Source organism: Equus caballus, chromosome 27 (assembly GCF_041296265.1).
Source record: "Equus caballus isolate H_3958 breed thoroughbred chromosome 27, TB-T2T, whole genome shotgun sequence".
Taxonomy (NCBI): Eukaryota; Metazoa; Chordata; class Mammalia; order Perissodactyla; family Equidae; genus Equus; species Equus caballus.
This window is the reverse complement of record NC_091710.1, coordinates 14,932,283-14,960,196: the sequence shown is the minus strand read 5'-3', so window position 1 is coordinate 14,960,196 and position 27,914 is coordinate 14,932,283. Positions and strand designations below refer to the sequence as shown.

Here is a 27,914-nt window from a genome sequence, read left to right as displayed (position 1 = left end):
CTTAGAGCAATCCATACCAATAAGTTAAAAACATAAAATAATTGAGCAAATTGGGATAGAATAAAATGGAGCTAAAAAACAAGAGGCCAGGGTGAGGTCTGTTCAAAATACACTTACCTTTAAGTACTTTAAAATTACAAGAGGTATTGTTACAATTTTTTCCTGAACTTTCTAGAGCATTCTAGAGCATATCCCTTGTATTATGCTCACCTCAGGTAAAAGACTTAAGCGGGAACCCCCAATCCACCATCTACACCACAGGGAATTGAGACTCACCGACGGGAAAATCCATGGATTGCTTTTCTTGCAGTGAGTTTTTTAGAAACCTTCCTAATTTCTGATAATTTAACCCTTTAAGGTTAGGAGAGAAAAAAGGACACTTGGATAGAGCCTGTTTATTTAATCAAGGCAGCCAACCAAAGCAAATAATTCAAGCCAAAAATTGACTCCATCTTTAGTAGGTAAGTGGAGTTTTAAATTATAATTGACTTCCTGTTCGAAGAAACACATGGATTTCCACAGGGAAACACTGAGCAGTGAGGAGAAAGTCTCTACTTCAAGAGCACTGTCACCAGTATCACAGTAACACATGAAGAGAGAACTCTCATTTTAAAATCGGACACAATTTATCACGCACTACTTCACACACTACTGCTTTGCTTACTTTTTATTGGCTTGTGGTTACTTGCGTACCACAGTCAAGTTTTCGAGAAACTGAAGTTACAAAAGGACAATTCTTTAATGTGGGAAAGATACACCATTGCACTGGAGAAATGGAAGACCTTTTTTAACCTTCTCATATTATCAATTTAATTATGTGTTTCTATGTAGTGAGTAATGTCTTACGTTCTTGCCAAGAATGTTTTGGAAGGAGTTTGTAAAAGTATGTCAGTTCAATCACTTTTGGTATATCGCTGCTAATGGGGTCGTTCACACGTTGTGAAACACACAACGCCAGATTTAATTCTGCCCCAAAATTTAGGTCATTGCGAAATACCTTACTAAAATTGCAAATGCAGGACAGGGAGATGGGGGTGAGGACAAAGCAGAGGAAGACACCAATTTCTTCTTGTAAAACATGACAGGGATGGGACAAAACAGAGAAGGAAGGCTGATCCCTTTTATAGGGATTCTTTTTCCAGAGTGTGTGTGTGTCCATGTTAATTCCAGTTAAATATAAATGACGAATTAATGTCAAGTGGGAAACTGGCTGCTCTGCTCTGTACTGGCTTAGCACCGGTGCTCTCAAGTTACCCTAATTGTAGAGAGATGTCCTTGTTTTCTGACTTCATTCACAAACCATCCCTGATTATTTCAGTTTACCTTTTTCTTTTTCCGGAAAATCTTTTTCTAGTCACGAAAAGGGGTTGTCTGATGCAAAGGCACTTAGCTTATAATGATTATTGTTCTTATTAACATGAAGTACGGGAATGGCTTTGCTGGAAGTTACCCACCCAGACCCGGACATCTGTCTTGGCGGCACACGCCCCTCTCCTTACCCGGCCATGGTCGGTGGCTGGGCGATTTGAGCCACCGCACTGGCTGGGCTCCGAGGAAGATCGGTCCCCACTCTCCGCAGACCGGAGCGCTAGGCTGGAGGAAAGCGAGACGGGACAGTCATTGTTCTCCCAGGCCCAAGGAAAAGCGCCCAAGGTAGCACCACCTCTCACGTTCGGGCGAAACTTCCCCGAGCTCCCGCTTTCTGGGCTCGGGATGGGTCTCCACATCGCGACCTTCCCTTTCCTGGAGTAGGCCACTCCGAGAACACACTACAGTCACCTTTGCGCGCTCCCCGGGAGCCGGCATGGCACACAGCGCATCCCAGCGGCCGCGTGGCCTCCTTCTAGCCGTGACCACTTAGCTTCCGGAGAGCTTGCCAGTCGCCGCCGCAGCTGCCTCGGAATCTTGGGACTCGAGAGCCTGTGAGAGCCAGGCTCGGCCGGACCCCAAGGAGGGCGCGGGGCTGCGGCGCAGGGCCCCGCCCGGCACACCTGGGAGCCGTGAGGACTGGGAGAGGAGGGGCGCGGCAGAAGGCTGGCCCGGTGCCGGAGCCGCTTCCCCGAAAGCCGGCCAGATTGGAGCAAGGCGAAGAGGGAGCGTCTCGCGGCAGCAGCCTGCTCCTCCGAGGGAGGAACCCCTGCTGGGGCGGCCGAGCAGCGCCCGCGAGCCGCAGAGACGCGCTGCGCCCATCATGGAGCGGGCCGGCCTCGGCTCTGCGCCGCCGCCGCCGCAGCGGGAGCAGGACACAGTGGAAGCCTAGCTGGACGATCACTGGGACTTTACCTCCTCTTACTTTGTTAGGAAAGCCACCAGGTAAGAAGAGCATCCAGGGAAGACGCGACCGGGGCGCGGAGTGTGACCTGGGGCTGATCTCTCCCCTCTTTTGAATTTTCCCCTTCGTTCACCATTAAACCCCCTCCGTTCCCAGGCCCTTCGCTTTTGAAGTAGGTCCTTGGTCCTGTTACGGTGTAGAGACCTCGACTTTAAGGCGAGTACAGTCAAAAAACCCAAGCGTCGGATTCGATCCAACTTGCTCACAAAGTTCAAATACAAAAATGTACGTTCCGCCCCCGCGCCCGCCCCCAACCGTGATCGCCCTGGTATTCCCTGGGAGCAAGATTATTTTCATACAGCCGTGCTCCCGGGCCTTCCTCCAGCCCTTCTCTAGCCTCCTGGTTCCCCTAAATATCCTTAGCGAAACCAAAACAGTTTTTGAGCCCCTTCCCTGCAGCTCCGCAAGCACCATTTCCAACTCGGTCCCAGCGGCTCCGCTTCTCCCCCGCCCTGGCGGGGCGGGGAAGCCGGGGAAGGGGCGAGACCACGAGGAAGTCCAAAGGCAGCAACATGCCTGAACCTTCCCAGAGTGAGTGCCTTTTGCCCCCTTCCAGTCCCCCGATTGTCCCGCGCGCCTCCTTTCACTCGCTCTTGCGCCCAAGGCGGCGCCGCCAAAAGGGCTCCGCGGAGGGGATCGCGGCGCGCACACAAAGGGCGCGGGGGAGAGCGGCGGGCAGCGGACCCCGGGGGGCTGGCGGGTCTCGCGCGGCCCCAGCCGACCCCATGAGGGCGGCTCCTCCTGGTCAGGAGCCAAGCGCCGGGCGGCCGCGGCGGAGGGCGGGGAGGGAGCCTGTCCTTTGGGAGGCGGCGGCGCAGCGGGCAGTCGGGGCGCGCGTGGGAAACGCTTGCCTGAGAGTTGGGGAGGAACTGAGGCTGAAGCCGAGGGACGAGGAGGGTGGAGAGGAGAGCGCGCGGCGGGCGGGTCCTCCGAAGCCCGAGGAGTGGGTGCGAAGCCGGGGCGCGGGCGAGGCTGCTGCGCGCGGACTCGGGCCCACTCGAGGACCCACGCCTTTGCAGAGGGGTCCCGAACCGCGCCCCGCCGGCTCTGGGCAGCGGCCATCGGGCAGCCCGCGCTGGCCGGCCCGGCCGCCCGCGAGGCGCGCACGGGGCGGTGATGGTGGAGGAGCCGGCCGGGACTGGGCGCTGGGCTCCCACCCGCCGGCGCGCGGCCTCGGCTCTGCCGGGCACTCCCCGCCAGGGGGCGACGCAGCGCGGGGCGGCGGCGCGGCAGCGGGGACGGTAGGGGACCCGGCTTCGAATCTGGGCCTCACCTGGGCGCGTCGTGGACCGCCGGCGCCTCCTGGAGTCCAGGGTCCGCCGGGGCCGCAGGATCTGCACCTCGAAATTCCCACGTTTGCTATGTTGCCCTTTGGAGACAAAACAAGGTACTTCCTTCAGCATCCCCCGTCCCACTTTCCCCTGGGGTGCGGCGGGGGGGGCCGGGTGCTGGGTGGTGACGCTGGGTCACACCGGTGGGCCGATGTTTCATTGAATATAGATTGTAAGACATTTTTGTCTTCCTTTAGTCTCTTGGGGATGTATTACTTTGGGGTGTTAGATGTGGCTCTTTTTAACCCTTTCTCCTAACGAGTTGTCGATTTGATCACTTTCGGGGTTTTTGGACAGAGGCGATGGCTTTGGGACAAATCTTACGTTTTGTTTAATTATTCCACCTTCGTTTTAAATCCTCTTTCCCTCTTTCTCTTTCTTCCTTCAAAATCCTAAATCTGGAGCGACCAGAGTAAACCCGGAAAGGAAAGTGGTTTCTTCTCAAAGGGCACTTTTCTGTGAGTTTGGGGTGAGGCACTAAGGCCATCCAGGTCTGAAGTTATTGATTGCTGTCGGTTGACAGTGTTCAGATGTCACCTGCTACCCCAAGGCCATCTGTCCTCACTTTCCTTTCCCCCTACGTTTCCACCTTCTGCCCCCCCGTAAATCCTAGCGCACAGAATGGGGAGTGGGCAGAGAACTGGGCTGAGTTTTTCAGCCTGTGTGGCTGTTCGCTGGAGGTGTTCTTTAGTCTGATTATTAACAGTTGAAAGAAAAAAGTCGTTTTATAAATCAGCATAAATGTCCTTCACCTCCCTCCCCCAATGGCATAAATTTGGGATTGTTTGTGGTAGTTTTTAACTAGTCATACACTTCACTTTCAAAGTCTGCCAAAACATTGAAAGTAACATATTATTGGAAAATAAATGAAAAGAGTTGTTACATTTCTTTTCGCATTACTTCTCCCAAGTAGTATAGGATTAAAACCCTAATTCTCAAAATTATACTGCTCTGTGTAAAATTTAGATCGTCTGAGACTATATACTGTTTTTCAGTTAAGGTTTTTATATTATAGTTGATGTTGACAACAGGCTGAACCCTTTCTATGATATATATGTGTGTACATATGGTCTTAAGAGAAGAGTTTATGTTGCGTATAAGTTGGAAAGCGAAAGTGTCCAATATTTGAGTAGTACAGGCCCTCATTTTAGGAGTTGCAAAGTGCTGAAAGTTGTCAGTGTAAAGAATATAATCTGAGAGCTTGTGTGTACCCAGAGGTTCTTCACAAAACAATATTCCAGTTTGGGCTGAAATTTGGTGGCATTAACTGGAGACTTGAGACTGAGAGTTTGGACGTTAGTTGATTATAAAAATGCCAAACAGCTAAATCCAGTAAGATTCACATGGTTTTGGTACAAACTTATCGCAGACATTTTAACTTTACAGCTAAGATTTTATTTTTTAACTAGAAGCTCACATTGCTTTGCTTTTTTCCCTTTTATTACACTTTGTAAGTGTAAATGAATACCGTATGCGATTCAGGAACCCATGAAACAGGATAGTTCTGTAGAGGCATTTGGCATGTTTTAGGATTTGAAATACATTTGGATTCACTTAGATTGGCCATCTGTGCCTGTAAACAGGCGTGTTGATGGAACTATTTCTAGTTATTTGATTTAATTGTTGTCCTTTGACATTCATGCATGCACGCTTCTCTATCCTGTCCCCGGACATGAATGAGCTGCACTCAGTAGCAGTCATTGAACAGAATGGAGTTCCTGGCATTCCTAAATTCTCATTTAAACACCTGTGAATTCTGGTTGACCTTGAATGCAGTTGTGCTGCTCTGTTACACTGTTTCTTGTAACTATCTTCAGCTCTGGAGCTAAGCACCCCATTAAAATCTGTAGCTTGGAGCCTAGAATACACGCTTTTTAGTAATCACAGCCTGTTTATATGAATTTGAGAGAGTCAGTTGAACAAGTCATAATCTACTGGCATAAAAATGCATTTGAAACTAGTAACCGCAATATGTGGAAAACTTCCACCCTCACTATTATAGACAACTTTGCAGTCCTCCAGGCCAGAGATCCTGTCTTAATTAAGGGCTCTTAAGGCTCATGCATTCACAACACAGCCTTCCCCTGCTAACGCCGCTTAACAGCTGTTGTTATTCTTGACAGCATATTAAAATAATGTTACCTTTCATTAGTTACTAATCAGCTCTGTGGTAGTGGGTGATATTTTAGGTCATTTAGTGTGGTAGGGGTAATATAATTGACTTTTTATTGCTTTGTTTTGTACTAGGCAAAAGCTTGAGAATATTTGGTATATACTGGAAATAGGAAATATTAAGTGAGGACAAGTTTTTATGACTGTTTGGATCAGAACCCAGAACCTTCACACCCCGTGTAGTTTTCTGTTGTAGACTTTTCACTCGACCCTGCAGGGCTGTGCTGAATTAGTTGACCTTCCAGGTCCTGTGTTTGTGATCCTTTCTTTTTGGTAATTTTTTTCTCATCTCTAACAGCTGAAACATCTTTGTTTGCAAGATATTTTTATTAAAATCAGATGATGGATATAAAATAAACATTGCTATGTGCTCTTAAAAGTGACTCTTTCTATAACTACATAGGGATAGAAACTTTTCACAATTTTCAGACAAATGGTTTGTTAAGCAGTCACTAGTATTAAAGATAAAACTCTGTGGGCATGGACTCAATCTGACTTCAATGTTATTTATAATATTTTTCTGATGGTGCAATTACGGCCTTTTTTGCTTTTATTGTGTATAACCAGGGGTCCATACAGCCAGCTCTAAGCAGCCGTTAGTGACCTAAAAGTCCTCATGTGGATTGAATTCTTCCTTTCTGGAAGAATCCGTAGGAGCCCCTGAAAGGATATTTCTCATTGCCCTTCTAGCTCTAGTGTTCTCCAGGTTTCAAATGCAGATCCATTCAGATCTTGAAATACAAGATCATGATTCCTAAAATGTGGTAGAATTAATGCAGTCGCCATTAGTCATAGATGGAGATATCTGTGTGCTTAGTATGACATCATCTAAATAGGCCTGTAGTACTATTCAGTAGCTTTTTTTTTTCAGTTTGTGATCAGAAGGTCTCTAGAAACTGCCAGTATTTTCACAAGGTCATGTCTTCAGCACCTCAAGATGAGCACTTTTTAGCATTTTGATTATGTCGTGTAACAAAATTTCCTTTTTAAGTAATTCCACCTAAGTAGATGATTTGACTCTGGTCTCTGATATCATTTTCTTTTAAAATATTTGAAACTGCTTTCAAGTTGTATGGATAAAGTCTTCGTCTTCACCTTTCATCTGATGACAGAGAACATGCCTTACTGAGATGCTCCCCTTCCTCTGGATTTGAAAACACAAATTCACTTAGAACTTTGTTTGAACTTCCCAGTGCCTTTTAATAATTCTTGGGAAAGATTTCTTTCATAATTGAAAAGGCTAATCGGAACTGCTCAGTATTTATTAGTTTATCCCCCAAACATTTTTCAACTAATAATTTATTAAACCGTATAAATTTATTATGTTGTATCGAGTTAGATTTGTTCTCTGTTCTCAGAGCTGATTGAAGGATAAAAACCTCTTCCTGGGATAAAAGCCTTTCGTAAAGACTGCAGGGCGATTAAATAAATCCCTGAGTTGGTTGATAGTGGAGGGTTGAACGATGACTGATTTCTGAGTGTAGGATGCAGACTAGCTGCTGACTTGCAGGACTTCCTGTGAAATTAGTTTAACTGGACAGATGGACACTCAGTGGGTCAGTGTTACGGCGGATTGACGTGGCCTTGGCAATATCTGTTATGTCAGGTTCTCAGTGAAGAGTGCCCGTGAGCTACATACCTAGGAGTAAAAAATCGAAGAAAGTCTTTCCACATGAGTCATCTGTTTGATATTTAACTCTGTAATCTTATTTACTGACTCAGTAGTCTCATTTTATTTTGAATTATATATATATTTCACAATGTAAGTGCTTTATTCATTTTCTCTAATTGGTATGAGTTTATACTTATTACCAACCAAATGTTTAAGACAGGTAAAGCGACCTCAGAGTTAAGTTCATCAGAATCATTTTGATAATCATTCTAAAAAGCTTTTCAAAAGCCTTTAAAGAGATCTATGTATCTTTCCCTCGGTCTTCTGGTTTGTAGTTCGCAGGAAACATGCTTTTACAGTGTTCTTGTGCCATTGTTAGCGTCTGGATTTTTTGAGATTTTTCCCTTGATTCTGACTTGTAAAGTAAGAGTAACTTTTTGCAAATTATCTTCTCTGAATAATTTTATTGTATTTAAACTTGGGGGAGAAAAGATCCTCGCCTGATATTATACTTCTAGTGATAACTACAAAAAATAAGAATCATCATTTCCTCTCTGTTGAATGTCTATCCTGAGGTCATAAGAAGAGAAAAGATCCTGATCTTTTAAGCTGGCGAAATAATTAAAACACACATACAGGATCTTTGAACTTTCAAGTTACAGAGGATCATGTAATCCAGTGTTTCTCAAACTTAAGTAATGTTCCCCTGTTAAAGACACATCTTCTTCTTGAGCTCCAGGATATTAGTTAGAAAGCTTTTGGTCACAAGTGACAGAAACCCAACTTAAACTCATATGAAATTGACTCACATAATTGAAGTGCCTGGGGATTGGTTTGGCTCTGAATTTCAGCTGATCAAATAATCTTGTCAAATTCTGTCTGTCTGTGTATCTAGCTAATCTATCTTTCCTTCTTTCAGTCCATGTATCCATCCATCCATCCATCCATCCATCCATCCATCCATCCATCTTTTTTGCCCCTATGCTGTGTTTATTCTCCTGCATACTTTCTTCCTGTGCTAGAAAAGGTTTTTCGTGGCAGATTTATGTGGGTCTTAAACTTCTGATTCTAGAGAAGTACCTTCTCATCTATATCAGTCCTCTCAAAATTACTCTGGCCATGTTTGGGTTCCATGCCTTCTCTGTACCAATCACGGTGTCCAGAAGAATAGGGCTATCTGATTACTTTGTTGGGGCAGGTAACCCATAGTTGGATATGTCATTGGGGGAGAGGGAATTCCCAAAAGAAAGTGATGAGGGCACACCCAGAAGTTCCAGATACCTGGGGATTGGTTTGGCTCTGAAATTCAGCTGATCAAATAATCTTGTCAAATTCTATCTGTCTGTCTGTATATCTAGCTAGTCTATCTGTCTTTCCTTCAGTCCATCCATCCATCCATCCATCCATCTTTTGGATGTGGACGTCCTTTTATTTTAATATTAGTTAAATATGGAATTCTTAAGAGTAGATATAATTTAATCACAGTTACAGCGTTTATGCAACTGTAATACCAAAATAAATTTATAATTTAATTATGAATAAAATGATAAAACTCCAGCCAAATGCAAATTGACAGCATTCGTTAACTCACCCTTGCAAAGTGAACGAACGTGGCCCTGACTGCCGGATGGAGGGTCTGGTGAGGTCAGCTCACCTTTGCTGTGGCTGCCTTAGGAGGCATCCTTCACTGCTCCCGCTGGGTCTCTGTGTGAACAGTCATGAAACTTTATTCCTATGGCACAGCATACCAGTGTTTGGGTTTTACTTGGTTTGAAAGCATATTTGCATATTATATTTACATCTTTTATTTTCTCTTTATCCTACAACCACTCGGCTGCACTGTGATTGTAAACACAAATATAAACCTGACTGCTAAAATTGTAGGACAGTACTTGGTAATAAGGTGGTCATCCCACTAATTTAAAGTATACTTCTTTTGCCTTTTTTTGGTTTTACTTGTCATCAGTGTGAAAACACAAAATTAAAAATATTTTCACAGAAAAAGTACAGATCTTCAAAACATACTTGTTTTTGATTCTCAGGACTTCTCAGACCTCAGATTGAGAAACGCCAATAGACCAGTCTCTCCCATATCTAAGCTGCAAAGCAAGTCAATTTACACATTCACAGCATAGGTTTCAGTTACGATGTTTTTCCATTCAGATGTAAGTAGGTTTTCCTTAAAGGAACATTTTTCATACACGTGATTATGAATGCGCGGAGAATTATAAAACGGGTCTCTTCCAACTCTCGGTCAAATTTGAATGTAAAACCATATGAGGATATCACTTGGAGGTGCCCCAAATCTCCTGTTTCATTTAATACTGTTATAGTATGTTAATCTTTTATTCATCTAAATCGATGCTTCCCAAAGGGCATGCTATTGTCATCTTGGTGGACCAAAAGCTTTCTAACTAATAAGACACTTTTTTTTGTTGTGAGAGACTGTTCAGCGCATTGCAGCTGTTTAACGTCTCTGGGCCCCAGACACTAAATGCCAGGAGCACCCCCATCATTGTGATGTCACGGTCACAATGCGCCCTAAGGGCTGGCACCATGACTGAGTTGGGAGCCACTGTACAGAACCCTTTAAGATTTATTCCTGTTTATGGTGGGCCAGGGCCCCACGTAGGACAGACTCAGACTTCACCCCCAGAACTACCTCTTTCTGAGAGTATGCCCTTAGGTACTTTATTTGCTTTCTCTGTTGAATGGAAATAAGAGCATTCACTTCATAGAGTTCTTGAGAAATTTAAAGGAAATAACGCCTATTTCCTTACCTTTTTTAGAGTGATTTTCAGTTGTTTACTATTTTACCTTGAGAATCATCAATGCCTTAAATATAATCACCAACTGTGATGGTCATTCCCTTATTCTGGCAAATGGGAATTAGAAGAACAGAACAGGGGTTTTATAGACTTTAAGTGTCCTTCTCATTCTTTAGATGAATTTTTATTGATGGTTTGAACAGAACCTTTGTGGATTGTGTAAGGTCCTGGAAAGGTGACTGGAATGGGAGACCAGACTTCCCGAGTTTGTCCCCAGCTTTGTGACTGCCGCAAGTTAATAAACCTCCACTTTAAAATGGGAGGTGAGAGGGAATGAGAATCAAGGCAGACAGATTAATCAGTGAGCTTAAAAATCTCATCCAGCTCTAAGCATTCTGGATTCTCACCAGGAGAGCAGAGTGTCGACTTCTCAGATTGAATAGTTTCCTCCTTTAAGTATTTTCCAAATACCTGTTGTGGATCCAGTTCAAATTATGCCAACTATGTAACTAAAACTGTATAGAATTAGGATCCAAGAGCAGAAAAATTTCTAACATTATAATGTGAGTTATTTTTATGTTTTTCCTACAGATAATTTTAGTAGATTTCCATATGAGTTATCAACTATCCCTTTCCAGACAGGAAATTAGTACACTCTTTGTAATTCTGGCTGTAGTGATTAATTCACATGACTGATGAAGAAAGCACTGGAGAGAAAGAAAAAGGGATGATGTTTTAATAGTAGATTTAAAAACACGAGAACTCGTGTTTTGTGGATCATTGAGGGCGTGCAACTTTTTGCTCTTGTTTTGTTCAAGGCACCCCACAAGTCTCCCCAAATGTTACTGCTCAAGGGACCTGCTATATGGCCATCCTTGAGGCCCATGCATCAGCCTGCTTACAGAATTTCCCCAAGTGAGCCCCCTTGGGTAGGAGCTAAAACAGATCAACTTTAATCCCCAAATCTGCTGTCGCAGAGTGTTAAAGCATTGTTTTCTCATGTGTTAAAAACATTCTCCAACTTAGACTGACAGTTATTATGAAATACTGCTATGGTTTTCATCATCGTAATTAGTTGTATATTTTCTCAGTCAAAGGGTTTTATTTTATCTTTGATATTTTGGAAAAAAATCATCCCCCAAATCTATAACTTATTTTTTTAAAAAAATTAATTTCTAAGTAGTAATGGAAAAACAAGTTACGTTCTTGCAATTATTTTTCTCAACTAAATGTTCAGCTCTTAATCTTTCTGTGTTACTCAGAACATCATGTCACACGTAAGTGTAGTCATTGGTCTAGGGACTCTATGTTTTTTCAGTACTAATTTGAGAAAATGCTAACGTTAAAACAACTTTTTCTTATGAGTGTTTCTGTAGAGAAATTAGTGCTTTTAAACTAGGAGCAACAAATGGCTAACATCTAGTTATTCTATAGAAGCCCATCGAATAAATTATTTTTATTTTTACAAAAAAAAATCACTTTTGAGGCTGGCCACATGGTTTAGTGGTTAAGTTTGATGCACTCTGCTTCAGCGGCCCGGGTTCCTGGGTTGGGATCCTGGGCGTGGACTTACACCACTCATCAGCCATGCTGTGGCGGCATCCCACATATAAAATAGAGGAAGACTGGCATGGATGTTAGATCAGGGCTAATCTTCCTCAAGCAAAAAAAATTAAAATAAATCACTTTTGAAAGTATACTCAATTTAATTGGTTAACTTAAAAACAGTAGCTATCATGTGTTAAACATTGTGTCCCGGGGGCTGGCCCGGTGGCCGAGTGGTTAAGTTTGTGCACTCTGCTTCAGTGGCCCAGGGTTTTGTTGGTTCGGATGCTGGGCACGGACATGGCACCACTCCTCAAGCCGTGCTGAGGTGGCATCCCACATGCCACAACTAGAAGGACCCACAACTAAAAATATACAACTATGTACCGGGGGTGTTTGGGGAGAAAAAGGAAAAATAAAATCTTTAAAAACATTGTGTCCCAGACTCCATGCTATCATTTATGGGCATCATTTCCTTTTTCTTAAGAACCCTATGAGGGTTATTGCCATTATCTCCATTTTAGAGAGAGAGTAATTAATGTATCTAAGGTCTCACTCTTAGTAGTAGTTCTGGGATTGAAGGCTAAGTCTTTGCCACCTGGGACCCTTAAGCGCCATGCTCTGCTAGAATTCACTGTCCACATTCCTGGAAGCAAAGCAAGGCTCCTAGAGTTAATGTCATGTGACTCTCACTCAGGAAGAGGTGGAAGTTTCTCCTAGGGCCTCTTACTGTGCAAGCATCTTACTAAATGATGTGCCTAGAGACCTTGCCCAAGTGGGTTTAGTTTCCATATATAATTTGAGAGTATAAAAAGTGGGAACTCTCAAATGACTTTTTAAAATACAGTGGCTGACAGTTTAGGTACTAGGCCATTACAATTATATTTTTAGTATTAGAACATGAAATACCCTAAGTACAGTATATTTTCAAAGTAATTTTTATCCTTTGATACATTATTTTAAGCAAGAGTACAAAATACATTAAACTAGTTGCTCTACAAGTAGGTTTCATCTAAAATCTAATTACTTTTTTTTTACAATTTTTTTTTTTAAGATTGGCACCTGAGCTAACATTTGTTGCCAATCTTCTTCTTTTTTTTCTTCTCCCCACCAAAGCCCCCCAGTACCTAGTTGTATATTCTAGTTGTGAGTGCCTCTGGTTGTGCCATGTGGGATGCCGCCTCAGCATGGCTTGATGAGCGGTGCCATGTCCATGTCCAGGATCCGAACCCTTGAAACCCTGGGCCGCCGAAGCGGAGTGCGTGAACTTAACCACTTGGCCATGGGGTGGTCCCTAATTAGATTTTTAACTCATGAGAGTTATTGAGTTTATATCACAATTTTACTTTACGTTATAATTTTTTCTTTTTCCTTACTTTTCTAGATGCCAAGAAATATTCTATAAAACCTAGGCAGCGTATTTTAATTATTTTTCCCTTTCAAGACATCTGGAATATTGAATATGAATTTTTAGACATTTCTGTCTTTTTGAAGATTTCTTTTGTAAGATGAGTAAGCAGTTCAGGTTTAGTAGAAAGTAAAGTTATTGCTGCATGGAGCCCTTATGGACACAGGCAATAGTGTGTGTGTGTGTGTGTGTGTCCCTTTTGCTAATCATATTTGAAATGCCATGCAAGAGCTTGGGTCCCTCCTTCCTGTTGATAAGTTTTGCATATCCTATTTAATACTTCTAGATAGTAGGCATTTGGAGGAAGCTGTGACTTGTCTAGATTAGTGGTAAATTTCCAGAACACAAAATAAATTATAGTTTTCTTTCCTGTGATAGGTTTATAATAATCTTGAGTGAAAATGAGAAATTGGGAAAGGGGGAAAGTTTTGATTCTTAACAGGATGTGCCATATTTTCATTTTTTAACTGAATGTTACTGATCTATAAAATTTTTAGAAAGTATGAGATCAAGTGTACCCAATATACAAAACTTATTTAAATATCCCTAAAAAAGGTATTATTCGCTTGGCACCATGAAATTTAATCAATAACTTAATTGAGTCTATGATACACTTTTCATCTACCTAAAACATATGAGCACATAGGAAGTGTAGAATGGAATATATAGCGCTTTCTCTCTGCCATGTGTGTAATTTTGATGAAATAAGCCTTGTTTTACAACCATTGTAAAAAAAGGACAGTTCACCTTCTAAGCTTCCTACCCCCCTAGAATTCCTTTGATGTTTTTTATCATTCAAGAATGAATGTATTCATCCCTCTGTGTGTTAGTAAAGACATAGCAAAATGTCCGGCCCTGGAAATGTCAAGTTCAGCTTTTGCCTGCAGCCACTGCTAGACCCCGGCTGCCTGGCCTTGTGAGTGTGTGAACTCAATTTAGTTTTGCAGGGCGCTCCACCCACGTTGTAACACCGTCTTGAAGGGCGCAGTGCTGTTAGTGCTGTAAAGAAGCCTCATGAAATCAAAATGTGTTGAGCGTTATTCTTCATGACACTGATTTTTATATCAAATTGTCATTGGAGGAGCAGTTTGAGCTGCAAAAGTCTTCTCTGAAATAGAATATTAGGACAATAAACGGGGATTGATTGCATTCATTGTTCAAAAGAGATTTGAGATTTAAAATTCAAGTTACATTTTTGAAAACTTATAGCAAGTTTTTGGCAGCTTCCATTGGTTTTATTTCCTACTGTCTAATTCCTATCAGTGTTTTGGGTTCTTGACTTGCTCAGTGTGGGAAAGGGTCGTTCAGCGATCCTGCGCAGCATCTGTGGTATGCAGAATACAGGTTTGAAGCCACAGATAGGATTTGCATTTGTGTTACCTGAGCAGAATAACTCCCAACATTGATTTTTGGTCCCCTCTGAGATTTCTCCAGTTATTTTAAGACATATTGAAAAAAGTCTAAAACAAAACTAAATCTAATTTACCCACTTAATACAACTCATTTATGAGGTAAGAACTTTTGTGTGTAATAAGATGAGGACGGAAATAAATGACTGGAGGATAATGAAACATGCGGTGAGGGGACAGGGAATGGTTTGGATGGGATGTTAAGCATGAGGATCTCGTCATTGATTATAAAGCCTTGGCGTCAGTTTTCATCGCCTCTCCCTTGGGCATGGCTTTGTTTCCAGTGTCTAGGGCCTGTTGTCTTTCATTAAGAGCCTTGTAAACGTTAAATCAACTCAAAGACTTCAAGACGACCGCTCTGCTCGTGAGTGCTCCCAGGTTTCAGGGCAGTGAGCAAGGACAGGCTTGCACATGGAAGTCAAGTCTCTGAGTTAACTAGTGCTGGTAGCAAAGGGTGAAATACCTTTGTGGAACAGATGTCCCCTTAGTTCTTTTTGCTCGGATGGCTAGGGTGTAACTTATGTAGAGTTAGGATGTAACTCTTCTTTTTTGGGGTAAAACTTAGGGAGAGTCTATAAAGAATGGCATTCTGAAGTATCTGCTTTGGCCAAGGACTTCGAGTCCTCAGGGTGCATGTAGTCAGCCTGTTTCCAGACCCCATGAAGCCCCCTCAGCCTGTGGGCCTGTACCCAGGAACACCACCTTTTTTCCCTTGTCTTTTCCCTGGTTCTCTTGGCAGAATTTTATGAGGAAATAAACAGCCGTTGCTCCTTACCCCAGCCCTACATCTCCATTGGGATGAGTACTAAAGCATGTGAGACAGCAAAACGTTAAATACGTGGGAGAGATTTTGAAATGCTTCCACACGCGTTTCCTATCTGACTCGTATGTCAGCCCTGTGCGGTGAGTGAAGGAGTAAGGCTATGTAAAAATGAGGAAGCCGAGGGACAAAAAGAGGCTAAGGAAGTTGATTGACCTAATGATGCCCGCCTGGCCTTTGATACTGTAAGCCGTTGTCGGGTCTTCATGGCCTGTTAATACAGCTGCCCATTTTTACACCTGGAGAACCTGAACTCCAGAGAAATTGTAACTAGTTCACCCTCACATATGTGTTGTCTTGTAGCTGGAACTGGAATTATCTGCTGACCGCCAGTTTGGTATTCTTGACTTCATACCCTGCTGAAGTCAGCACCTTGCACTTCGAAAAGAAGTCAGAATAGGTGGTATTTGCCCTGTTTATAGAGGATGAAATTGAAATGCAGAAAGAGAAGTCTGCCACTGGTTACACATCCTGTTAGTAGCAAATGCTGACTAGATTAGAATTTAGGATTCATGGGTAAAAAACACAGCTTCTTAATGCTTTGTCGTCCCCCAAATTTTTAGCAGTTAGTCAATCTGTCTTTTATATGTCGACTGCAGTTTGTTTTTTCTCAATTAAATATATTATATAGTATGGTTTTGAGAGTAACAGGAGAAAGCTTGATTTAAGGAGGAATTTTATGCCACAAATTATTAATCCAGGAGCTTTCAAAAGGTTCCTTTATCCATACACAGGAGCACAGTGTTGTATACAGGATCCTTTGTGCTCTTTTGATGATAAAATTAGTATTAGAGATTTGATAGCCTGGAACTCATTAGTATGCTGCATAGACCTTACCTTTTCTTTGTGGTCTTTCTGCCAACAATTCCAGTTGGGAAAAACAGAAGATAGAATGACTAGAGTGGCCGGCTAAAGTACAGGACACCCAGTTAAATGTGAATTTCAGATACTACTTATACTAAAAAATTATTCATTGTTTATATGAAACTCAATTTTAACTGAACGTCCTGTATTTTTACTTGCTAAATCAAGCAACCCTAAGAATGACTCTTGTCTCGAACACATTTATAATACATTCTGTTTAGTGCCTTGTCTTAGATTTCTTAAATGTGACCTGTTTTCAGAGAAATACAGACGTGGGATTCAGGCAGGTTTTTTTAAGGACACTAACCTTAAGAATCTTTGTTCTCTTGAGTCCTCTGAGGCAGAGTTCTTACCTCCGTGGTTGAGTGTGCCATCCTTTTGTGATCTGGATGGAAAGAAGTTAGAGACTGTTATTGGAAGTGATCTTACTCTCCCTGGCCTCGTGTGCCTGAATTTGACTTTTACCCTTTCTGATGCAGCGGGAGGTTATGGAGGCCTTCTTCATGACAAGCACTGAGGTTCCCGAACTTTTGTATTCTTCCAGGTTGTAAGACTTGGAACAGGAGACCTGGTTTTGCTACCAAATAGCAGAGTATGTTTGGTTCAACCATTTAATTTAGCTTCATCATTGACAAAGCAGGATTGTTAATGCCTGCCTCACTAGGTTTAAATAAAAGGTGCTTTTTTACCCTCAGTATCACTGATGTAAATAGTTTTCAACGTCCCATACAATCAAGGAAGAGCAAGAAGGGAAAACAGAGATCGTATGCAAGGTCATAGGAGTGATTTGCCCGGTCAGAATCACCACGCAGCTTTCTTGAGTCCCATCTGGTACTTTTTACCCTTATATTTGACATGTTTACAGTCACCTTTTCCATCTTTATTCATTTGTGTGCATTTACATTTAATTTGATATGACAGCAAGATCCAATATATATATAAATTAACCTCTGAACACAAAATAAACTTCAGTTTGGGGAGGAGAGGTCAGTTAATAATTTATCTGAGGTTGCTCATTACCATTTCCCTGGTGCCCTGCCCTGCTCAGCGATCTTTACCTCATGAGAATAATTCATTCTAGACAAAAAGGACGCTTAAAAGTGAATTCAATTAAAATAGCAGTGAAAATGTTTTAATTGGAACTTTATCTTGAAAAATGGAACCGTAGATTATGAAAGTAAATTTATCTTATTTTAGATTTCATAAAATTGAGATTATAATGAAAACTCCTTGCTAATTTTTACAATAAACAATTGATTTTCTGACAAAACTATACCATAAACCATGGCACATGTTTATCATATAAATACATGTGTACCTCATGTTTGACTTTTGCAGCAGGATCATAAAGAGATTTTTTTCCCCCAAAAAATAGTTTTTTTGAATTAATATTTGAAAACTTCATCAGTTTTTCCAAGGGCCTTTCTTAGTCTAGAATGTAATTATTTGAACAGAATTCTCTTTTCAAGTATCTGTTATCTCATTATCCTGGTTGATTCTTTCTTCAGTTGTTAGCTGGTCTTTAATTGGGCATAGCTCTTGTTCGTCAGTGGCTCTGTGTAATATTAGAATGCTTCTCCAGCATCACTTTTGTCTACTTCTGGAAATTCTGTATCTTGTATAGGAATTTCAATTTCAGTTTGCAGGTGATTTGTACTTGTATAGAGACTGAAGTATTAAAAACTCATTGGAAGAGGATAGAAGTTAGTCTTAAGAGGAGGGGCCCACTTCATCCAGCCACGTAGGTCATGCACTGCAACACTTCTGGGAGGCCTGACGAGGGAGGTGTGAGGGACGATTTAATTTGATCTGTGGTTGATTCATAAGTGATGGTTTTGATAACATGTGTTTTCACACTCAAGCATATAACCGCAGGGGCTCAGATAATCAACAATGTGGTCATGAGAAACTCCTTCCCTCCAGGACTGGTAGTTAATAAGAATTGTTGATTGAATGACTGAATATACTAGATCCATTTACCTGTGTCATTTAATACTGAGTTCATGTCTCCAAGAAAATATCTAGAGGTAAATCACTTGTGAGACAATTAACTATAGTAATAGACAACACGTGAAGAATTTTTTTAAAAGATTGGCACCTGGGCTAACAGCTGTTGCCAATCTTTTTTTTTCCTGCTTTATCTCCCCAACCCTCCCCCCCAGTACATAGTACATAGTTGTATATCTTAGTTGTGGGTCCTTCTAGTTGTGGCATGTGGGACACCGCCTCAACGTGACCTAACGAGCAGTGCCATGCCTGCCACCAGGATCTGAACCCTGGGCCGCAGCAGCGGAGTGCATGAACTTAACCACTCAGCCACGGGACCAGCCCCATGAAGAATTTTTGAACACTGGCTCTGAGACATGTAGTCGGCACTGCAGCGTATATGAGGATAAATTAGCCATGATCAGTTACGTGCTTAACGTCAGAGAGATGGTTAATAGCTAAAACACAATGTTGATTTTCTGTAACGAATATACTAGCATTCAGATATTCAAAAGACAGTTGTCCCTTTTGATGCAGTTAATTTAGGAGGCTTCATTTATTTATTCACTCACTTCACTCAAGAAATATTTACTGAGGACATACTGTGTAACAGGCATTTTCTATGTGACAGGGAATGCAGTAGTGAACAAGGGAGACAAGTAGCTCTGATGAAATTTACATCTGGTCAGGAAAGACAGGCAAACCAGCAGATGGATAAACAAGAAAAGTATCTAATAATGAGATGAGGAGGCTGTGATCAGCCGGCGCAGGGGAGGGGAGAGCATTCCAGACTGGGGGCAGTTGGAGCTAGTGTGCTTGAGGAGCACCAAGGAGGCCAGCATGGGCTAGAGCAGCCGCGGTGGGGGTTTCAAAGAGTTTGGGTTTTATTCTCAGTTCATGGAGGAGCCAAGTTGGGTAGTTAAGCTCTTAAGGTTTACTCTGTTAAAAGATTACTCTGGCTGCTGTCTGGAGAATGGATTGAAAGGGGCATGTATGATATGAGAGAGAGCAGTTGGGGCTGTGGCCATAGTCCAGGTAGGATATGGTGGGGCTTGGACCAGAGCGGTAGGACAGGAGATAGAAATGAACAGGTTGGGATAGAAGGTTTTGTGAGTCAAGTAGATGCAACTTGGATTGGACGTGAGAATGGAAGGAAACGGAGATTGAGAGTAATTCCTAGGTGTCTGGTTTGAGTGACTGGGAGGTGATGGTGCTATTTCTTACTGTGAGGGAGACTGGCTGGGAGTGAGGTGGGAGCGAGATGATGTTGGGAGGGGCATTAGGAATTGTTTCCCCCGTTTTCACCTGTCTGCTTAGATATCCACATGGAGCTGTTACGTATGTGGTTTGATTAAAAAATAAAAAGGTTGATCACCATTTTCCAATGAGAAGATAAGAAATAAGTTAGGGCAACGTTTTGGGTTTGTAGCTGAAATAGTTAAAATACCTATTTTCATATTGATTTCGCAATTTAAGTTACATGTACACATTTAAAAATCTCGTAAGTTCCATGAATTTACACGTACTGTTTTCCTATCTTACATTTTACAAAACAATTTTATTTAAAAGCTTCCTATACATTTTTGACAGCTTCACATGTGTTTGTGACATCAATTGCCTTTGGCACTGCGGCTGCCATATAAGCATTTCCCAGAGTACCTCCCCCTCATTTCTCTCTGTTTTTAAGATACAGCATTATTTGAATCAGTGTATGTTGCTGTCACTGGAAAGTTTGTCCTAAGTCACAGCATGTCTTCATAAAGCATTAGGACAGTTATTTTTTAAAAACTCTGTGCGGTGGGTATATACTTGTGATCTGTGCTATGGACCTGTCTACTGTGTTACTTTTAAAAGAGAGCTTTAAAGGGGTTTTATAACTGCATCCAATGCTTGAAATTATGAGGGCATCCGGATAATATCTGTGTTATTTTTTTGCCCATTTCATTCTAGACTGGCACCATTTCAGAATAATATATATTTACCAAACAATACAGTGTTGTTCAAAGTAAAATAATTAAGGGAGCATCCCATAAATGAAAGACTTAGTGGAAACTCAGAAATAAGACAACCTCTTCTTTTCCCCTCAGCTTTCTTCTTTTTTCACTTAATAAATCTGGAGATTATTTGTATCAGTGCGTATGACCATCTTTCACTGTCTGCCTAGTGGTCCATAGGATAAATGCGTTTAGCTAGCCTCCCATTGGTGTTATTAGGTTTCTTCTCACCTTCGCTAAAACAAATAGTACTACAGGAAATACCCTGGGCATTGGCAAGCTTTTTTTGTCTTGCCATTTGGTGAAATAATCCCTATGTTATTGTAGGGTAGAGATTGCATTGTTCTTATTATGGGCACATTCTTTTAAGTATTCTCAGCAGTAGCAAGTTTTTATCTTTTGAAGGTAAATTTGAGTTTTGGGGAAAGTCAAGTCTTGTGCATGAGCTAGATAGTAAGTTAGCTGTTAGTCTAGGTTTTTTTGGGTCTTTGTTTTTTGAGAGGACGGCTTAGTGAAAACCAAGATCTAACTTTTAGATAAAACTAATCTTATTTGGCTTACAAATTTTCTTAGAAGTTAGTTTCAAAAGAAGAGTTCCAAAAATGTCTAAAGTAATGGTAGTATCAATTGGTATAAGACTATGGCTTTCCAAGGGGAATTATTTGAAATGAATAATCATTTGGATGTGTATGATCTGGTATGTTTGTTTAAAAAAATCACCCACTGTGAAGGCTTTAGCTCAAATAGGTTTCTTCCACAGGAGGGTACATTAAAAACATAAATAATTTAAGTTTTCTTGGATTGAATTTTTAAAATTAGGTATTGCCTACTTTTTAACTTTCTTCCTTTATACCAGGAGTAGGTAATCTAGAATAAATCATTTTTACCATTCATCAAGCATTATTAGGATATTTATAGAAGTCTAGTCTTTCAATCAGATAAAATTGTTTGCATTTCCCATTTCCCCTTCTAAATCTAATCTATATATAGCAATATAGATAAAACTATCTAAAATCAAGCATATTGCTAGCCAAATTTAGATAAATATTTATCTTTAACTTTCAAATATTTAACTTCAGAACAAGTTGTATGTTTTAATCAGCAGATTAATTTCCCTATTTATGTTTTCTTAAGACTATTGTCAAATTTAGTGTCTTTTACTTTAATATAAACTGGTTTTGAGAAAAGCAGACTTGATGCTTGATGTGTTGTAAATCAGGTATCTGAAAATATATATATATGGGAGTCATACTTTATTAAAATTATTCATTGAAGCAATCGTCCCTTACAGTTTTTCAAAATAAAACTTTCTTAACCAAACCATCTTGTTTATATTTTCTATGACAAATCGAATTATGATCTGACCAGCTTACCGTGAGGGAACTTTTAGCAGCTGTCAGAGGCAGCGCCTTTCCATCTGAAATATTTAATGTGTCACGTGTTCTGTTCTGCAGAGAGATGGTCAATTCATGGTTTGCTGACAGAGTTCACACCATCCCTGTCTGCAAGGAAGGCGCCAGAGGCCACCCGGAATCCTGCTCTTCCCCCTTGCAGCAGACTTCCCATGCAGATAGCAGCGCCCCTGGGACACAAACCAGGAAAATCTCTGCCTCCGAATTTGACCAGCCTCTTAGACCCATTGTTGTCAAGGATTCTGAGGGAACTGTGAGCTTCCTCTCTGACTCAGAAAAGAAGGAACAGATGCCTCTAACCCCCCCTCCAAGGTTTGATAATGATGAAGGGGACCAGTGCACAAGACTTGGAATTAGTGAAAGATGTTTCTAGTCTTTTGGATGTCACAGCCTTGTGTCACAAAATTTTCTTGCACATCCATGGACTCATTGCCGCTGACCACTATTCCCTGTTCCTCGTCTGAGAGGACAGCTCCAACGACAAGTTTCTTATCAGCCACCTCTTTGATGTTGCAGAAGGTTCAACACTGGAAGAAGCTTCCAATAACTGTATCCACTTAGAATGGAACAAAGGCATTGTGGGTCATGTGGCAGCGCTTGGTAAGCCTTTGAACATCAAAGATGCTTATGAGGTAAATAGGGAGCCTTTGGAACCCTGGAGATGGGCTGGGGAGGGGAACGTGGGTAGGCATTGGACAACTACTGTGAATGGGGGTGTTATTAAAAACTGAGATGTATGCAATAAGATAACTGAGAGGTAGTAATTTGTGTACTTAGTTAAAACTAGAATGTATGGTAGTAACTTTCCCATCTTTTAAATCTTTTTTACTGGTGGTTGAGTCAAGGATATGAACCTGAGAAAAATCTTATCTTGTTTTTCTCTTTAATGATAATTTAACATAGCTCATCTCATAGTTATATTCTCTCATCACTATACATTTTCCTATCTGTTATTTCCATGTCTGAGGATTTTACTGAGATTCCAACATGATAGGTCCAAAAACTGTCAAGAAACCAAACTCATAGGCTTTTCAAAATTCATTCATTCATTCATTCAATCATATCCACTCATTCAAAGTCTCATTGACACCAAAAAAGTTTGATTTTCTGTCTTTCCATCCTTTCTTCCGTGTAGTTGTATGTTATGTATAGTTGCTGTACATTGTGCTATAGTTATGTATAAGTCTTTAATTAAGGACCTAAAGATTATACTATACGATTCTTCAAACTTTCTATTTAAAATAATCCTTTTTATTGATAGAATTATGGGTTTTAAACAAAGCATCTTAATTGAATGACACTTGATATATTTATGAAATACTTTCTAGCACTTTGAAAGAACAATTATTCTAGCTACCTACCACATAGTACACCATAAAGGTTCCGGGATAATCCCAGCTCAACATTCTTATATGTAATTTGAGAGGTCACTGCTGTTTTATTCACCCCTGTATCACTGGTGCCTAATACAGTGCCTGGTGCATGGTTGAGTCTTAATAAGTATTGATTCAGTGAAACTTATAGTAGATAAGATAGATAAGTAGAATAGAAAGCAGAGCATAATAGATGCCAAGGAAAATGTGGTAGGTTCATGGAAGCAGGAGATGACATTGAGTTGGGGAAATGGAGAAAGGTTTCTTTGAGGAAGTAATGCTGATAACGGATCCTGGAAAATAGATAAGATTTGCATAGATTGAGTTGCGTGCACGGTGAGATCCAGATGTAAAGAGAAGCTGGAAGAAGAGACAGGGAAGTTGGAGCGCATGGCACTTGTATGGAAATGTAGGGGTATAGTCAGTATAGACATTAAGGAGCTGTTGGAGCAGAGCCCAGAGATTGCTGGGGTCTTGAATTCACCAGGTTGAGGAGTATGTATGTGGTCCGGGGCCATGGGGAATAATTGAAGATGGTTTGAAAAGTGGACTAGTATGATTCTGACTGTGCTTTAGAAAGATGAATTTTACAGTGGTCATAAAATGAATTAGAGGGAAAAATACTGGAAGCTGGGAGGATAGATTATTGTAATAGTGTGAAGAAGTGAGGACCTGAACCAGGGCATTGGCCTTAAAGATCAAAAGGAGGGAATGGACTTCAGATGAAGAAGCAGAATCTGCTGGACTTGAGAGCTAATGGGAGATGGAAGTGAGGAGGAAGAGTGGAGTCACAGGTGACTCAGGTTTCAAGTTGGGTGAATAAATGATGGTAACTGGTAAGGAACACTGAGGGCAGGGATTTGGGGAGAGATGTCGTAGCTCAGAAAGGTTAAATCCTGAGATATTTTTCAGAATCCATTCTGTACAAGCAGTTTCTTCAATTCGGATTCTTCATGGAGCTCTCTCCATGTCCTCTTTGAGCTCTGTAGTAACGTCACACGGTAGCTGACTCCAAGAGGGGGGTATTAAGGACACAGCTGAAGGACTGCTGCCAGATTTGCGGAATTCCCTTCCTGTCTTAGGTGACAGCTGTGTTTCCGCTTTTCAAGGGCACTATAGTCTCAAGTACAGTAGGACCATAAATATGCTTCAGTTTTCCTGAGAAAGTTTTCATCTGTCCGCGTGCTTATGTTTCTCCAGCCTGGAGAATTTTTTCCCTTATAAGCATTTTGTTTCATCTGCTTACCATCTTTAAAGTTTTGACAATGTAATTTTTGTTTTGCAGTTAGTAATGATTTAATTCTTTTTTTTTTTTAAAGATTTTATTTTTTCCTTTTTCTCCCCAAAGCCCCCCAGTACATAGTTGTATATTCTTCGTTGTGGGTCCTTCTAGTTGTGGCATATGGGACGCTGCCTCAGCGTGGTTTGATGAGCAGTGCCATGTCCGCGCCCAGCATTTGAACCAACGAAACACTGGGCCGCCTGCAGCGGAGCGCGCGAACTTAACCACTCGGCCACGGGGCCAGCCCCGTAATGATTTAATTCTTGTACTGCTGTCTAAAAGAGGCCCCATGCCCTTGATCTGTGACGCTCCCAGAGTGAAGCCTCTTAGCATGTGGGTTCCTCATGTTGCCACTTCACTCTTGGCACCCTGATCTGTGTTTCTAGTGGCCTTGCAGAAGTTGTTTGTGTCCCAGGAATTTCAATAGAAGCTGTGGAGTTGATCTGTGACATGTAATTTACATTGGTATTAACAGTGGAAGTCAGTGGCTAATGAGTAATTCATTTCTCAGCCCCACCCATAATTTGAATAATCAAAATACTGTCTCATGGCCTTTGTGAAAGTAGTCAGAGTATGAAAATACATTCTAATGTTTCCTGAGTCCTCCCTCTTTAAAAATGCATCTGTAAAAATGACATTGTACAACAGTATTTCTTAAGCTTATTTGACCACAGAACACTTTAAAAGTTGTAATGTAGCAGAAGACCATGAGGTAGCCATGAAATATAGTAGTACTCAGACTGAAGCTAAGAATTAAAAAATAGTCTCAGACAAATTAATTGTAAGAAGGGGTCAACATTTGATTCGCTCTTTAAAACTTTGTAACAGAATGACCTAAATTTGAGGATTCAACCATTTTATTACTAGTAAAATTACACATTCATATATTTAAAATCTAAGACAAGCTCCCCAACTTAGACCAGTAATTCTCAATTAGACCACAAATACCAATGATAGGGTTAGTTGGTAAATGCTGCCTATATATTGATGTTCAGTCACACCATCTCCTCCTGCATCAGCCCATCATTTATGCAGCTTTCTTGAATGTGGCACAGCATTTATGAATAATAAGATATTGACACATAATAATCAGAACAACTATATAAATGTGTTTTGGTGTTTTCTTTGTACAGTCATGGGTTGCTTAACCACAGGGATACATTTTGAGAAATGCATCACTAGGCGATTCTGTTACATGAACATCATAGAGTACACTTACACAAACCTAGATGGTTTAGATTACACACCTAGGCCATGTGGTACTAATCTTATGGGACCGCCGTCGTATATGTGGTCTGTTGTTAACTGAAATGTTGTTATGCGGTGCAAGACTGTATATGAAAACTAGATATCATCCAATATCTAGATTGGATTGTGTATAAGGGTTCTTCAGAGAAACAGAACCAACAGGATATATATAGATATATTAGAGGAGATTATTATAGGAATTAGCTCAGTTGGAATTAGGTAGAACTTCCATGATCTTCCTGCTGTCTGCAAGCTGGAGAACCAGGAAAGCTGGTGGTGTAATTCAGAGTCTGAAGGCCTGAGAATCGAGGGGCCACTGGTGTAAGTCTGGTCTAGGTTTGAATCCGAAGGCCCAAGAGCCAGGAGCTCCGATAGAAGGCAGGTGGGCAGCAGAAGATGGATGTCTTAGCTCAAACAGAAAGAGCGAATTTGCCCTTCCTCTGCCTTTTTGTTCTGTTAAGGCCCTCAACAGATTGGATGATGCCTGCTCACATTGGTGAAGATCTTCTTTACTCAGTCTGCTGATTGAAATGCTAATCTCTTGAGGAGACATCCTCACAGACATACCCAGAACTAATGCTTCACTAGTGAATTGCGCATCCCTTAGCCTAGTCAAGTTGACATAGAAAATTAACCATCACAGATTGCCTTGAACCCCTAATTCCGTGACCTTAAGCCTAGCTAAGATTTCCTATGTCAAAGGATTTACATTGTCAAAACACCCCTCGTTCTCCCAAGTCAACTGGAGTACAAAACTTGGACACTTCTCCTGTTTCCATAGGACAACCACTCCATGTATGCCATGATTTCTGGAAGAAAACTTGGAGGGTCTTAGGTAAGGGTCACATTCCACTTGTGTGGCCTTCACCACGTAGCTGCTAATTCCTTCCATCCTTCCATCATTCCTCCCTTGTCATTCTTTCTCCAGATAAATGAATCTTCCCCATCTCTCACCCTGTGGGTCTCACCTCTACTCCAAGGATTTATCAAGATATTTTTCTAAGGAAATATGAGCTCTCTCAAATGAATTTCTGATGAGTAAAATTATTTGCAAATTGAATTTTAGAAGAAAGAAATAACACTAGCAACTGTTTTAATTTTGATAAATCTACTAATCTGTCATGGCATAATTGTGCCCCAGGGAACACAGTTTGGGAGCTGCAATATTTGTCTTTGTTCAAAGTTCTAATAATCTTGGGGCAATGTCTTAAAAATGCCACTCTGGAAGAAAACTGGTGTATAATTTGGCAAGTCTACTCTGTTGTTTCCTTTTTTTGTTTTTTTATTTTTATATAATTTCGAACTTACAGAAGAGTTGCAAGACTGTATAAGACACTTCTGTGTACCCTTCACCCAGATTCTCTAGTTGTTTATGTTTTGCCCCATTTGCTTTATCATTTTCTTTTTCTATATATATTGCATATAAGTAATAATGCATATTATTTTTTTCTCAACCATCTAAGTTGGAGACGTTTTCACTAAATATTTCAGAGTATGTTTTCTAACAAGAATATTCTTTTACGCTATTGTAACACATTTATCAAAATCAGGAAATTTTATGATACAATACTATTATCTAACGATGCATAGTCAGGTTTTGTCAATCGTCCCATAAATGTCCTTTATAGTTATTTTTTCCCTCTGATCAAGGATCTAACCCAGGATTACATATTGTACATACCTGTCATGTCTCTTTAGTCTCCTTTAAATCCAGAATAGTTTGTTAGTGTTTATTTTTCTTGACATATATTTTGGAAGAATACAGGCCAGTTATTTAGTAGACTGTCTTTCCTGAATAGATTCAAGTTAGGCACTTTGGGCAGGAATACCACAGGTGTTGATGTTGAGACCTTGTTTGGTTTTCCAAACAACAGTCAATTCTTTCCTCTTACACCAGCTGGGGGTCCTACAATCCAGTTCAGTTCTGACTGTAACTACCTGGAATCAGCGCAGACCCCACGGGCTAAGGACTCAGTCCCACAAGATTGCCCCCACTTCAGACACCAGCCACAAATGGAGTCCCCAGGCTAGCTGCACTTATGCCCAGCTGATTGAAAATTCAGGAGTTCCCCCCTCAAGTTCACTTATTTGCTAGAATCACTCACAGAATTCAAGAGAGTGCTATATTTACAATTACAGTTTTATTATAAAGGAAACACTTTGGGAACAGCCAAATGGAAGAGATGCATAGGGTGAGGAATGGGATGTGGGGGACACAGAACTTACATGCCCTTTGCGGGGGGGCGTCATCCCAGCACATAGATATCTTCACCAACCTGGTCGCCAGTGCCCACTTCCCTCTCTGGAGGTCGGGGGTGGGTCTGAGAGTTCTAACCCTCCAGTCAATTGGTTGGTTTT

The 27,914-nt window shown here is 41.2% G+C and overlaps 1 protein-coding gene across 1 annotated transcript in view; it reads left to right on the top strand.

Annotated features, from left to right (window-relative positions):
* The first annotated feature begins 2,844 nt into the window (after positions 1-2,844).
* Positions 2,845-27,914, top strand: part of LOC138920977 (collagen alpha-2(I) chain-like) — a 38,746-nt gene continuing 13,676 nt past the window's right edge. The window contains exons 1-2 of the mRNA XM_070252755.1: positions 2,845-3,719; positions 21,696-22,285. Of these exons, the coding sequence (XP_070108856.1) occupies positions 2,845-3,719; positions 21,696-22,026 (1,206 nt within the window). The 3' untranslated portion in view covers positions 22,027-22,285. The remainder of the gene's footprint in view (positions 3,720-21,695; positions 22,286-27,914) is intronic.